Genomic DNA, 15,438 nt, shown 5'->3' with positions numbered 1-15,438 from the left:
AGTCTGCATCCAGAAAAGCGCCTTTGCTCAATGTTTGAGGTCCCCACATCCTCTGAGGCCAAAAAAGCAACCAAACTCTCGTGGACGATGCCCACTTCCAATACCTTAGAGCTGAGGTCAGGGTATTCCAACTGTCCAATGGCAAGGTATTGCTTTTGGACACCGTGGAAAACTCTGCAGGGTTGCAGCCGTTTACCCCTCTTACCACAAGACCTCAGGGTATTGCCATTGGACATGTGACCCCATGTTTCCCCCTTGTCCACTTGGTGGAAAGTTGCACTTCCACCAAGTGGACATGTTCAAAAAATCTGATGAATTTAAACAGCACACAAACAATCTCTAAAAGCTAAACACCACACAATAAAACAATCAAAACATCACACAAACAATCTCTAAAAGCTAAACACCACACAATAAAACAATCAAAACATCACACCAACAATCTCTAAAAGCTAAACACCACACAATAAAAGCTTTAAAACACCACACAATAAAACAATTAAAACATCACACAAACAATCTCTAAAAGCTAAACACTACACAATAAAAGCTTTAAAACACCACACAATAAAACAAACAATCTCTAAAAGCTAAACACCACACAATAAAAGCTTTAAAACACCACACAATAAAACAATCAAAACATCACACAAACATCAAACAATCCCTAAGTGTATTTCTTGGGGGGGAATCTGAGCCTCTTCACCCTCATCCTCTGCTTACTTTGCTCAGTTGTCGTCTTCCTGTCTGGGATAGACTTAAATGGACTTATGACAACTCTACATCTCCTTTTCATCTTTTTCTTTTTTGGTGTGCCCTCCTCCTCGACCTCCTGTGGCGGTGGGTTAGCTGAGGAAGATGAGTGGGCCGCCTTGTCCTCTTCGATGCTGCTGCTGCTGCCGCCCTCGCCGACGTCAACGCCGACTTCCATCTCCTCCTCCTCCTCCTGCTGCTGCTGCTTTTTCTCCTTGTCTCCTGAGGTGCCCACATGGAGGCTCTGGCTCACCAGGGCCCTGACTTCCTCTGCCTCACAGTGGTCAGGGTTGGCCACATAGAATTTGTCGGCCGTTCTGGTGTCATGACACATGAAGTCAGCCACTTTCCTTCGGTCCTTTGGATTTTGTGACTTTTTTGCCTGGAAAACATTGAGAAATTGCAGAGAAATTAATGACAGCACTTGCAATCAAGCTTTCAGCCTCCACTTGTCTTGAATTTAATGTCAACTTACATAATAAGTAGCCACAGCCGTCCTTATGAGGGTGAAATTAATCACCCCGACCAACCCAATGTCCTTCCAGGCTGACTGTAGGTTAGTATTCAGATTTTTAGAGGGCCACTTGCCCTTCGTGTAGAGGACAAACTGGTTCGGATCAGGGAGCCAAGCGCATGCTAGGCTAAGACATGGAGCGCAATGCAGAAATCCCCCCGTGGGTATATGAGAGTGGGTCCGTGTAACACATTGAATACCATTCTTAATTTTTTGAGACATGTTAGGACTAAAGTAGATAGGTGGAGGCTGGGGTGGAGGAGGTAAGCTTTGCCAGCAGCAGCGTGTGTGATAGCATAGGTGTGCGGAGATCAGTGCGGGGGGAGTCATATTTAAGTGAACCTGCTTGAGTGAGGATGGGCTGAGATTGGTTCGTGGCTCGTGGCAATTGTTCAATCAGCGGGCTGCCCGCCGATTGTGGCCCGGGCGTATGACTACCGTGCCCTGCATGAACTACCGCGAAGCTTCATTTCAGTCAGGAACACTCTCGTCATAGATTTAACCATTTATTGCAACAAATGGAAATACAGTTATGTTTGGCGCTGATGGCTCCGCTCTCGATAATGCTCCCTGTATTTAGTAAAGCGCATGCTAGGCTAAGACAGGGAGCGCAATGCAGAAATCCCCCAAAACAACGGAACCAAGCGCCGTGCTGAATAATGCCCATGGTAGGCATCAGCCGGACTGTGTGAAAATACTATATGTAGCAGCAAGCTTGCTGCAGACCTCAGGAATCCCAAATACTTTTGGGAGGGATGCAAGCATGCAGCCCGTGAGAGGTCAACCTGCCGTTATGTGAAATATCTATGTGTAGCAGCAAGCATGCTGCAGACCTTAGCAATCCCAAACGCTTTTGGGAGGAATGTACGCGTGCCGCCCGCGAGAGATCAACCTACCGTTATGTGAAATATGTATGTGTAGCAGCAAGCATGCTGCAGACCTCAGCAATCCCAAATGCTTTTGGGAGGGAGGCAAGCATGCCGCCTATGATAAGTCACCTACCGTTATGTGACTATATATGTGTGGCAGCAAGCATGCTGCAGTTATGTGAATATATATGTGTGGCAGCAAGCATGCAGCAGTTATGTGAAATGTCTAGGTGAAACAGCAGGCTTGCTGCAGGCTTTGGCTAACCCTAATGCTTTCGCAAAGAGTAAGCATGCTACTAAAATATGTGAAATGAACCCCAGCCAACCACTTTCAAATGCAGCATTTTTATTATTACGCAGTGAGGAATTGGTCTCGTTAGGTGTTAGCACTCATGGCCTTTTGAGCCGAGATGATCTCATTTACTCCAGGGCGAATGTAACGTTCGTAGCCTGAAGAAGACCAGCGACCCATGGCTTTGAGAGTAGAAGTAGGAACCAAGGCCGCTGCGGATGTTGCTGCGCCGATGTGGAAGGAGTGAGAGGTGTACTGCTGAGGGGGGAGTCCACATCGTTGGCACAGGAGAACCATGACCTTGACAAGGCCTTTCCTTTGCCGGTCAGGAACAACGGTTGGTCTTGCCTCACACGAGGATGCCGTTGCAGGTACAGGTTCATTGAAGATACAGGACAGAAAGCAGTTTTAGTTTGGGAGATGAAGACAGTTGAACCTTTACCCTCCCTGTGTGTTTTGGAATGTTTAATGTGGATGGAATACATGTCAGAGTCTACAGTGATTTCAGAAATGGTAAGATCATGCAAAGGATCAAAGGAGTCTGAGCTAGTAGTGTATTCACCGCACCTGAGGAACCCGTAAAATGCAGTGAAGAAGACCGATTCCAGTTATGCATCCGCATAAGATCCAAAACACCCCTGCCTAAGGTGAGACACCTGGCTGCTCTTTTTTTGGGGCCGTTGAAGAGGAGGTGTATGGAGAAATCCCAGAGCAGGCTACGTACTGAGGGATCCGCACATCTAAAATTAAACTGAATACCTGCTACGTATGCTTTGATGGAAGAAGGTTGCATTTTTCGGGATTTAAAACAGTGAACAATGGAAGCACAAATCATCGGGATGTTAACAGGCATGACAGGAGCAGAGAAAGTCGCACAGAATGAAGTGAAATAGGACCATGCAGAGTCATACATTTTAATTGTACTCTTAGCCAGTCCATGTCTCATATATTGAGATGCAGAGTTCATATTTAAGACTGAAGTGTACCTTCTAGTCTAGGACAGTTTGTGCGAAGGCTGGGCAACGCAGGCCCTGGGGCGCAGCTTGGGGACAGAGGATTCTGAACTCCTGAAATTTAAATCTGGACAGGGAGTCAGCAGTTTTATTATCCAAGCCAGGTAAGTGCGCTGAGCGGAGTGTGAAATTAACGGTAGCCTTGTTATCACAGAAAACTAGGATTTGTTTCCTAGACCATAGGTTGCCCCAGAGAATGCATGCGACTACGATAGGATACAACTCAAAAAGTACAGTAGAATGTAGACCGGAAGGAAGAGTGAGCAGTTCTTTTGGCCAAACGTCAGCAAACCATTGATTGTTGTAAATTCCCCAAAAACCAATGGAAGGCGCTGCATCGGTAAAAAATTCGAGGGTGACTGCCTTTCCTCCTTTTCGTTATAGAAAAAAGAAATACGGTTCCAATTATGGCACAGCAGAGACCAAAATCTTAGGTCAAATCTATATCCTTCATCTAGAGAAAAGGTATCGTGTAATTTGTCTGCTGTTTTTGAGAGGTCCAACAATCTAGATATAAATGATCTGCCTTGGGGAATGATCCTCATAGCAAAGTTAAGGTGGCCTAATAGAGACAATAATTCACATTTAGTGATAGACGCTGCATCCAACACGCTTTTCATGATTTCTCTAATGCGTACTAGTTTTTCTAGAGGCAGTGAAGCTTGCATGAGGTCGCTGTCCAGTGTGATGCCTAAAAATTTGATTGTTTTCAATGGGCCTTGGGTTTTCTCTGCCGAGAGAGGGACACCCAGTTGCTTAAAAACATCTTTCAGACCTCTAATGCATTGATCTGGTTTTGACTGGGGATAATCTACCAAAAGGAAATTGTCTAGAAGGTGGAGGACAAATGGCAATTTGCAATTATTTAAGAGAATCCAACAAAGCGCTTCTGAAAGGGTAATGAAAATACAAGGGCTACAACGACAGCCGAAGGTTAGTCTGACCGAAAAATATATTTTGTTGCGCCATTTGATTCCGAAGACATGCCACTGCGAGGGATGGAGCGGCATGACCTCAAAGGCGTCTGTTATATCAGCCTTCCCCAGCCAAGCGCCTTTTCCAGCTAGCTTAATAAACTGAATTGCGTGATCGACTGTAGCATAGAATAAGGAAAACGGCGCGAGAGGTATGAGACTATTAATGCTTGGGGTGCTATCGTCATGCGGTGCTGACGAGTCTATGAACAGACGCTTTTTTCCTGAGTATTTCCGTGTAGCTATGCTTATCGGATTTAAGCGGAATTTTGAGAAGGGAGGGCTATCGTAAGGCCCGATCATGTAGCCCTTCTCAACCTCTTTAGCCAGCAATTTGTCCACGACTTGTGGTTCTTTTAAAGCAGATTGGAGGTTATTACAGACATGGGATATTGAGGAAGGAAACATAAGCCAGCGAAAAACCCTTGAACCAAGCCAGTAATTAAATAATTAACAAAACAATGATTTGGATGCTTCTTCAGGGCTTTGCTGAGCTCTGAGACGTTGATAGGTGTAGATGGTTTATTCATCTCTTTCTCATGACACGAGTGCGGCGGGGACACACAGACCTGGGGTGGCTGTCTCCGAAAAAACTTTCCACCGCTTCGTTCCTCAGATTTTTTAGGAAAGTGGGGAGACTGTTCAGTGCCTGATGCCCTGTGAAGTGTCTACTGATAAGGGCCAGATCAACAATAGACCAATCCAATTTTTGGTTGAATCATGATGTATAATGCTGCTTTTGCAGAGAAGGACTTGTGGTACTCATAAAACAGAGACCCCCGTAAGACATTGCTAGGTCGGACATGATTGCTAAATATGTGTCTAATTCGGATCTACGTTCTGGATATGCTTTGCATATAATATCTCTGAAGACGCCAAAAGCAACGTTAAACTCAGCCATAGTCAGAGTTTTGGATAGTCTGGGATCGCTTTCCTTGAGGATGACTGAGACCTCTCCACAATCGAAGATGAGCACAGCAGAATTTTAACCAAATTGATGTCATTACCTGCAAGGATTCGATTCTTCAGCTGAGGAGAAACTGCAGCGGCAGGTGGGAAGAATGGCACTCCCGTTCCCAGCGTCCTGTGCGATGTGACGTCACCCGGAAGCGCTCCGAATGCGGTGGCCGCGGTCGTCGAGGTAGATGGTCGTAGACAATTGGTCGTGGCAATTGTTCAATCAGCGGGCTGCCCGCCGATTGCGGCCGGGGCGTATGACTACCGTGCCCTGCATGAACTACCGCGAAGCTTCATTTACGTGAGCAGGTAGCCCCGATCCTGGCCGAGGGTCTTTGCCTCCTCCACCTCGTTGTCAGTCATGTTGGCATAGACCCCCGGCCTGCGCCCGAACAGACAGCTCCAATAGGCACACTGGTAGCCGTAGTAGAGGAAGCGGGTTGTGTTTTTGAATTCCCCCTCGAGTTTGTCTGATGAAAAGAGAAAAAAAGCAAAGCACTCAACATGAGCTGTGCCTTGGTTAACAATCCATGTGTCCTGTTAGCAAGCAGAGTTGTGGACAACTTACCCAGTAGCTGTGGGATGGCGATGGCAGCCGCAGAGAGGCAATCTCTCAGGGCCTGGCGGAACGGCAACTTTGTAATTTTTATCCGCTTTGTGGACATTTGATGTACCACCACCCTGCGCTGCAGTGATCTCACCCCCGTCTTCAGTTCCCTCTCAATTGAGGCGAACTGCACCCGAGTGAGGCGGCATGTCTTGGGGGATCCCAACCATAAATTTTACGAAATGTAAAGCATTCTGCAGATAAAACTTGGCGGTCGTGATTTTCATCCCCCCCTCGACGACACTTCGGGCCCATCTGTTTGAAGAGTGGGGGTAAAATAAATGAAATAGAATCTTTAAATGTACAAACGAAATTCTAATGACATTGTCACTCACCCACGGATCCTGGCCAGGTCGTCCAAAAACAGCCAGTCAGACAGACGGCTCATGTTGTTACCCATGCACAGGATGAAGGTTTTCACCCTGCTGACCTTTGAAAACAGCATTTTCTTTCATTTTTGTGGTTGGGTCTTGGCCCTCGTGGTGGGCCCTGTATGTCTGAAGGTATTCCTCTTCAACAACACACAATTTAAGGTGTTATAATATACATGTGAGGACTCTGCTGTCCAATGGCATGAATAAGCCAAATTAATTATCATGTTATCAACATATGGTTACCCATCGATGGTGGGAGGCTTATCTGCCTCATGAGGTTCCCCCTGCCGCTGCCTGAACTCCACGGGCTGAAGGAGGATGGGCTTGCCCCCTCCGACACGGCTGAGGACGGGCCCACCTCCTCCGACACGGCCGAGGACCGGCCTCCCTCCTTCACACGTTTCTATTAAAGTTGGCGAAAACCAAAAAAATCTGACACACAAAGACAGGGAGAATGGAACAAAGATAGAGAGAGAGAGAGAGAGAGAGAGAGAGACTCACGTCCTCCTGGTCCTCCATTGTAGAGGTGCGGCTCCTCTTGTTGCTGCGCAGCCGCTTTTGCAACTTCCTGCGGAGCACTTGGACCTCGCTGCAAAATTCATCCCTCTCGGCCTGCACCTTCTCGAGCTCACGCTCATAATTATGCCTAATGCGCCTGCAATCTGCTGAGCCGCATTCAGCCACAGGGGATGATGGAGTCACGTCTAGTTCCTCCTCATGTAGACTCGGGTTCACATCTAACATGGACTCCATCGCTGGGGTGGGATTGGTAGCCCTGACCTCAGCCAATAGTTTCAGTTTGTGTGTTCGCTTGGCCTGATTTAACTTTGCCGCCCTGCTATACTCAACTCTGTGTGCGACCGATGGATGTGCCTGTCTAAGCGAGAAAGTTGGTACTTGCACCCTAGAACAGGGCAAGGTGCAGCACGGATGTTGACCCTACCGGATGCAAGGTTTAGCAGTATCCGCCTCTCTACTGAATTTCTTACATAGTGGATGTTCTTATTGTGTTTATTCAGCGCGCTGTAGTAGCGTTGGCACAAGGGACAGCAATGCAATTTTCCTGTAAAGACACAACAACAAAAAGAACAACAATATTAATAATAGTTACTGTTGAAAATTATGTGTGTGTGTGTGTGTGAGGTATTTGAAGTGTACATCCCACTTCCAATACCTTAGAGCTAAGGTCAGGGTATCCCAAGAAGACGCACGTTCAAAGTGCCGAAATAAATACTAAAATGCAATAAAAACACATTAAACACGACCAACTGCGAGATTAACACACTGTGGTGAGAGGTATGAACACTTTTGATAGATAATAGAAAAGAAAAAAACGTCAGGAATAGTTAATTGGGCTGGATGGAGTGCGCAGTTGGAAAGTGCGTCACTCTGCAGCATGCTCAGTGCGCACATTCAAAGTGCCGAAATAAATACTAGCAGTTCTAACTATAAGCTTTATCAAAAAGGAAGGTTTTAAGATTAACTTTAAATGTAGACAGGGTATCTGCATCCCTGACACAAACTGGGAGCTGGTTCCAGAGGAGAGGAGCCTGGTGGCTGAAGGCTCTGCCTCCCATTCTACTTTTACAGACTCTGGGAACCACAAGTAATCCTGCATTTACAGAGCGAAGTGATCTATTGGGATAATATGAAACTAGGAGCTCTGTAAGATATGATGGAGCTTGATTATTAAGGGCTTTGTAGGTTAGGAGCAGTATTTTGAATTTTATTCTGAATTTTACAGGAAGCCAATGCAGAGATTCTAACACTGGAGAAATATGATCTCTTTTTCTAGTTCCTGTCAGAACTCGTGCTGCGGCATTTTGGATTAGCTGGAGGCTTTTCACAGACTTATTGGGGCATCCTAGCAGCAATGAATTACAGTAGTCCAGTCTAGAAGTAACAAATGCATGGACTAGTTTTTCAGCATCCTTTTGAGATAGGATGTTTCTAATGTTGTTGATATTGCGCAGGTGAAAGAAGGCTGTCCTAGAGACTTGTTTTATGTGTGAGTCAAAGGACATGTCCTGGTCAAAGGTAACTCCAAGGTTTCTCACAGTAGAGCTGGAGGCCAAGGTAATGCCATCCAAAGTAACTATATAATCAGATAATGTTTCTCTGAGGTGTTTAGGGCCGAGTATAATGACCTCAGTTTTTTCTGAATTTAGAAGTAAAAAATTATGAGTCATCCAGGCCTTTACATCTTTAAGACAATCCTGAAGTTTGTCTACCTGATTAGTTTCATCTGGCTTTATAGATAAATACAGCTGGGTATCATCAGCGTAGCAATGGAAATTGATGTGGCGTTTTCTTATAATATTGCCTAAAGGAAGCATATATAAAGTGAAAAGTATCGGTCCCAGTACAGAACCTTGTGGTACTCCATGTCTCACTTTTGTATGAATGGAAGATTTGTTATTAACGTTAACGAACTGAAATCGATCAGATAAGTAGGACTTAAACCATTCTAGTGCTGTTCCTTTAATCCCAATGTGTTCTAGTCTCTGTAACAGAATTTTGTGATCAATGGTATCAAATGCAGCACTAAGATCTAAAAGGACGAGAATAGAAACATATCCACTGTCTGAGGCCATGAGAAGGTCGTTGGTAACCTTCAGTAGTGCTGTTTCTGTACTATGATGTTTTCTAAAGCCTGACTGAAAGTCTTCAAGCAGACTATTCCTGTGTAAATAGTCACATAACTGGTTAGCAACAGTTTTTTCAAGGATTTTAGAGATAAAGGGGGAGGTTAGATATGGGTCTATAGATAGCTAAGATATCTGGGTCCAGAGTCGGTTTTTTGAGCAGGGGTTTAACTACTGCCACCTTAAAGGCCTTTGGTACATAGCCTGTCAATATAGATAAATTAATCTGATCTACTATGGAATTATTAATTAAAGGTAATACATCCTTAATTAGCCTCGATGGAATAGGATCTAAAAGACAGGTTGATGACTTGGATGAGGTGGCAAGTGAAGTCAGCTCAGCCAGATCTATAGGGGAGAAGCATTCTAAATATAAATTAGGCGATACTATTGGTTCAGAACCTACAGTACTGGACAGTGTGTCTGTGCCATTAGTGGGAAGAAGCTGGTAAATTTTTTCTCTGATGGTAATAATCTTATTAGTAAAGAAACTCATGAAATCATTGCTACTTAGAGTTGGAGGAATATACTGTTCAGTAGAGCTTTTACTCTCTGTCAGCCTGGCTACAGTGCTGAAGAGGAACCTGGGGTTGTTTTTATTTTCCTCTATTAGTGAAGAAAAATAACTGGTTCTGGCATTTCGGAGGGCTTTCTTATATGTAATTAAACTATTTTTCCAGTCTAGGTGAGATTCATCTAGACTATTGGAACGCCACTTCCTTTCTAACCTATGTGACGTCTGTTTTAAAGCACGTGTCTGTGCATTAATCCATGGAGCTATCCTCCTCTGATTGACTGTCTTCTTTTTCAGAGGGGCGACAGTGTCAAGTGTGGAACGTAGTGAGGCTGCTGCACTATCAACAACATCATCAATTTGTGTGGGAGTAAAGTTTTGATAACGATCTTGCACTGTATCGACACATGGCAGTAGAATAAATAACGAAGGAACTGTTTCTTTGAATTTACTAGTTTTCTGATAGACACCTGCTGTAATAGAACCTTTCTCCAAATTCAGTAAAGTTAATAATGGAGAATTCAAATGTAACTAAGTAGTGATCGGACAGAGGGTTTTGAGGAAATACTATTAGTTTGTCAATGTCTATGCCATAGGTCAGAACGAGGTCGAGGGTGTGATTAAAACAGTGAGTGGGTTTGTTTACATGTTGAGTAAAACCAATTGAGTCTATGAGCGAATTAAAGGCAGAACTAAGACTGTCGTTGGCAACATCCACATGAATGTTGAAGTCACCCACTATAATAACTTTATCTGTGCTAAGCACCAACTCAGATAAAAAGTCTGAAAATTCAGATAAAAATTCAGAGTAAGGGCCTGGTGGTCGATAAACAACGACTACAATAACTGGTTTTTGACATTTCCGGCTAGGGTGAAGGAGGGTAAGAGTTAGGCTTTCAAATGAGTTAAAACTATGTTTAAGTCTAGCGTTAAGCAATAAGTCTGCTTGGTAGATTGCTGCTACTCCTCCTCCTCGGCCTGTGGTCCGAGGAATATGAGTATTATTATAAGAGGGAGGTGTTGATTCATTTAAACTAACATATTCTTCTGGCTGTAGCCAGGTTTCGGTCATACAGAATAATTCAACGTGCTAATCAGTTATCAGATCATTCACTAACAAAGATTTAGATGGGAGTGACCTTATATTAAATAAACCACATTTTATTGTTCTATTCTTAGGTTCATTTATAGGGTTTGTGTTGATCTTTATGAGATTTGTGTGAATTACACCTCTTTTATTTCCCTTTGGATTAGATAGTTGAAGTGGTCGTGGGGCAGAAACAGTTTCTATGGGGTTTTGTGGGGGCGACTGCTGTAATAGAAGCGCAGAGAAGCGTGTAAGACTGCAACTTTGCTTCCTGGTCCCAACTCTGAAAAGTCACGGGGTTGACCGTCTAGGTAACCGAGTCAGGTTTCTACAAATGAGACCTGCACCATCCAAAGTTGGATGAATGCCGTCTCTCCGCATCAGACCAGGAATTCTCCAAAAGGTGCTCCAGTTATCTATGAAGCCCACATTGTTATCTGGACACCACCTCGACAACCAGCGGTTTAGTGATGATGTACGGCTATACATGTCATCACTGTTCAAGTTGGGCAGGGGTCCAGAGAAATCTACAGAGTCCGACATTGTTCTTGCATAAGTACACACCGAATCAATATTCATCTTCAGTGAATATTGATTGCCGAAATAAATACTAAAATGCAATAAAAAACACATTAAACACGACCAACGGAGAGATTAACACACTGTGGTGAGAGGTATGAACACTTTTGATAGATAATAGTAAAGAAAAAAACGGCAGGAATAGTTTTTTTTTTAAATTAATTAATCAATTTAAACTCTGCAACAGATTTTAAATACTAGCATTCACATCTCTCCTATTACATGGACCATTGTCAAATCAGTCATAATAATAATGATAATAAATGGCATTCAACATATTCAAGACATTACACATTAAATAATAAACAAGTTTTCACACTCACTCAGTTTGCCCGAAAGTTCCTGTCCTGGCCTGCTCCTCCGGGTCTTTAAAAGGGCTTCACCCCTCATGTTCTAAGACCCTCGACCAATCACAGTGCAGATCAGCTGCATGCAGGGTGCCTGCTACACTATTGTAGCAGGCATGCTTCAACAGGCCAACCAATTATCGAGCGAGAACAACGTGGACAGGGATTTCACTTGTTCCGATTTTTTTGATATTTACACCATGTGTTCTGTATGAGGAGAGGATGACATGGTTAAATTTTCACGTGTGGCCCATTACATCGCAAAGATGATTTTTTTTTTCCTGCCTTAAAGCTGCATATAGTGGAAAAATCGGCTTGCTCCGATGTCTGTGATTGTACCTGGGCGGACAGAGGGCATATCTCCCAATAGCTTTTTAGGTCCCGTACTGTCACCAAGTGTTGGCAGCCAGTGTCCAATAGCAATGATTTGCCGTTGTCCACTTGGAATACCCTGACCTCAGCTCTAAGGTATTGCAAATGGGATGTAGACTTCAAATACCTCAGACATCGTCCACTTCAAATACCTCAGAGCTGGGATCCGGGTATACCAATTGGACAATGGCAAGGCGGTCTCTTCCACTTGGTGGACGTGCAACTTCCACCAAGTGGACACGAGCCACCCGGCCAACACAGTCCTCCTCAGGGGGAAACATGTCCAATGGCAATACCTTGACATTGTCCAGTTGGAATACCCAGATCCAAGCTCTAAGGTATTGGAAGTCGGATGTACACTTCAAATACCTCAGAGCTGGGATCTGGGTATCCCAATTTGCCATTGTCTACTTGGGATACCCTGACCTTAGCTCTAAGGTATTGGAAGTGGGATGTACACTTCCAAATCCTCAGACATCGTCCCCTTCAAATACTTCAGACATCGTCCACTTCAAATACCTCGGCTGCAATGCAAAGGTATTTGAAGTGGCCACCCCTGCCTGAACCAGGGTTACATTAGTGACCAAGGTGTCCAATGGCAATACCCCAGCAAGGGAAAGTGTCCAATTGAAATACCCCAGCGAGGGAAAGTGTCCAATTGAAATACCCCAGCAAGGGAAAGTGTCCAATTGAAATATCCCCAGGAAGGGAAAGGGTCCAATTCCAATACCCCAGCATGGGAAAGTGTCAAATGCCAATACCCCCTGCCAGGCCAAGTGTCCAGTGGCAATATCCCTGCAAGGGAAAGTGTCCACCCCTGCAAGGGAAAGTGTCCAATGGCATTAACCCCCCACCCTCCAGCGGGGGGGGAAGTTTCCGATGGCAAGTGGCAATACCCCGCTGGAGAAGGGAGCCTCCCTGTGGACCTGCGCGCAGCTGCGGCGGCCGGTCGCCGCGGGAGGCTGTTTTCTCCATTTTCTTCCCGAGGGGCCCCGGGCCCCCCTGAGCGCGTGGACACCAACCGCCTATTTTTAGGACCCCCGGGTGCCGGGCAAGGGGGGGTGGAAGAGTGTCCAATTGGTCACATGGCTGCTTTCTTGGCACTGTACGATTTCGGGAGCTCGCTTCCCTAGGGTGGGATAAATTGATATCGCAATCCAGCGCCCCTCATCCTTACAGATCCATGATCAAGGCGTTGCTCAACTTTTCAGAGCAGTCGTTAAAAACCCAATTCAGCCCAGAGCCAGCGCTGTAGATTCTGTAGTAATCCCTAATGGTCCCAAAAGAGGATTTGAGCGCAGAGCTCGCTTTCACCACCAACTCTAGAGAGGTTCACCTGCTCGGACCCCTGCACGCAGACATTTTCTTCAGCGAGAGGCTTCTACTGAATTCTGTACATTTGCAGATTAAACTGTGCAGAGCCAACGACGCCTTCACACTCATCTCCCGCTAACACAAATTACAAGTTAAGCGTCTCTGGGAGCGTCTCTGTTTCTCAAGAAGACCGCAGTCTCACCCGCTATAAGCTTAGGACATGCGGCGGCGTTGCAAAAGCCCAATGCTCTTTATCCTTTATCTCGAGTAAACGTTAAAACATACTCCATCCCTGAAAATTCCCGAATATGCAATCAAGAGAATCTCTTCCTAGGTACCATGCCAAAGTACGTAGTTATTGCTATGGTTAATCACAAAAGGTTTACGGGAAGAAGAGATTGGTCTCCTTTAAACTTTATTCATAACAATGTTGAATACATGGCATTATGCCAGGATGGTTGTCAGATCCCAACAAAAGTGTTTCAGCCCCAGTTTAACCACGGTATCTCAGTCCGAGAGTTTTATAACATGTTTACGTCTACAGAATGACACTTAAAAAGATTTACCTTTGAGTATCGACAGAGAAGAATTTGAGCAGGGGTATTCACTGTTTGTTTTTAATTTAAACGCTGGAGAAGATTCTGATGCCTTATCCCCAATTTCCAACGGCAGTTTAAGACTGGCACGACTGCCTCACAACCACTCTGATAGTTTACGCTTGTTACGACTCAATTTTGGAGATTGATTCTAAACGCAGTGTTGGTGGATTATTACTGATTTGATCTAAAATGAACAACCATCAGTTGGACAGTATCTTGAGACGTTTACTGGGTGACAAGTTTAGCGGAGTGTGGGCCTCGGATCAGCTACAGTCGCCGACGTACTCCTTCAGACGACCCACTTTTCCGATAGTCAACACCCACCCCTCTCACCAACTCGTGGAACATTGGCTGGCCCCTCAGTTTGGAATGTGACAGAAGCGCCACCTTTTTTGACTCGTTTGGTTTTCCTCCAGATTTTAATCACTACCCTAAAACCATAATACAATTTTTAGAGAAACGTTGAAAAAATATATATTACCAAAAGAAATAGCTTCAAGATGTCCTGTCTACCAAATGTGGACAACATTGTGTTTATTACTTGTGTCATCGAGCCAGCGGTCTATCTTATGATAATGTACTATCTATGTATCATGATGATGATGTGACCAGAAATGATGAGGCGGTGTCTCAATTTGTGAAAAAATATCAAAGTTGCTTTTCGAGAAAATATAGAACCGAATGTTTCAGACACAGCGTATGTTTGCTGGAAATGTTTAAAGAGAACATATGAACATAGTGTGTTAAATAATAAATAAACTGAATCAAAGTCATGGCTTGTTTTCTTTTTTATTTAATATTATGATTTCACTCTATTACTAACCAACGTGGGAATAAAACAACTTTCTTTTCGCCGGCGTAACTTCTTCCTCCTCCACTATACCCAGAGTTTTAAGACGGCTATATTGTTCGCAAGAGGGTGCAAGAGGGTTTGGCACCGATGACAGAGGAATGTTGAGTGTTGATCGTGAATTAAAAAATTGCCCCCTACCTTTGGGCTGCGTTGCTGGGGATTTTTTATTGAAAGGAGCCACTAAATTCTTAAACAAATCAATCATGTGAGAGCCTTTGATTGTTGTTCCGTGATAAATAAACTCTCCCGTCGAAGTCCAACCATTCTCACTTTTAGACAATTTATTCACGATATACCGAATATTTTTATGATTGCGCTGAGGCAAGTTTAGTAATACATCCTGGAGCGTTTCATCAGCGGCTTTTCTCATTTCCTCCTGCTCCCCCTTGTCCCCCTCTACATTCTCCACCCATGCATAGAAGCTCCTCCTCCTCCTCCACTGCCCCCTTCAGGAGAAACCTGAAGGGGGCAGAAATCCCGTTGTCTGTTTAATGCCAGAAAACTCATATGGATCCGATTCGTTTAGTATAGTCCTCATTTGCACATCCAAACAATTTTCAGCCGAGCGTCTCACAGACGGCGTCTCACCCACCAAGACGGTTTGACTCATGCGGCTCATCTGCTGAGGTGTCAGCAGAAACATCTTTTTGCTCGACCTCTGAGACTCTGGGAAATGTAACGACTACCGTGACTCCACTGAATCAGAGCCGTTTCGTCGTTGAAAAAAGTATTTTACATTGTATTTCTCAGAAAACATGTAGCCAAAGAATTGGCA

General features: G+C 44.5%; 2 protein-coding genes across 2 annotated transcripts; both read right to left on the bottom strand.

The window, feature by feature from the left end:
• Positions 1-471: 471 nt before the first annotated feature.
• Positions 472-3,419, bottom strand: LOC124850043. The gene is made up of 2 exons (XM_047332323.1): positions 1,229-3,419; positions 472-1,135 (listed from the first exon to the last, which is right to left on the bottom strand). The coding sequence occupies exons 1-2, from the start codon at positions 1,595-1,597 to the stop codon at positions 668-670; spliced, it is 837 nt and encodes a 278-aa protein (XP_047188279.1). The 5' UTR covers positions 1,598-3,419; the 3' UTR covers positions 472-667.
• Positions 3,420-3,647: 228 nt separating this feature from the next.
• LOC124850010 lies at positions 3,648-6,228 on the bottom strand. Its single transcript, XM_047331903.1, has 2 exons — positions 5,941-6,228; positions 3,648-5,842 (listed from the first exon to the last, which is right to left on the bottom strand). The coding sequence occupies exon 2, from the start codon at positions 4,821-4,823 to the stop codon at positions 3,648-3,650; it is 1,176 nt and encodes a 391-aa protein (XP_047187859.1). The 5' UTR covers positions 4,824-5,842; positions 5,941-6,228.
• Between the last annotated feature and the right edge of the window lie 9,210 nt (positions 6,229-15,438).

The sequence above is a fragment of the Scophthalmus maximus genome, chromosome 5, assembly GCF_022379125.1.
Source record: "Scophthalmus maximus strain ysfricsl-2021 chromosome 5, ASM2237912v1, whole genome shotgun sequence".
NCBI lineage: Eukaryota > Metazoa > Chordata > Actinopteri > Pleuronectiformes > Scophthalmidae > Scophthalmus > Scophthalmus maximus.
Note: the sequence above shows the minus strand (reverse complement) of the source record. Positions and strands in the feature narration are given on the sequence as shown.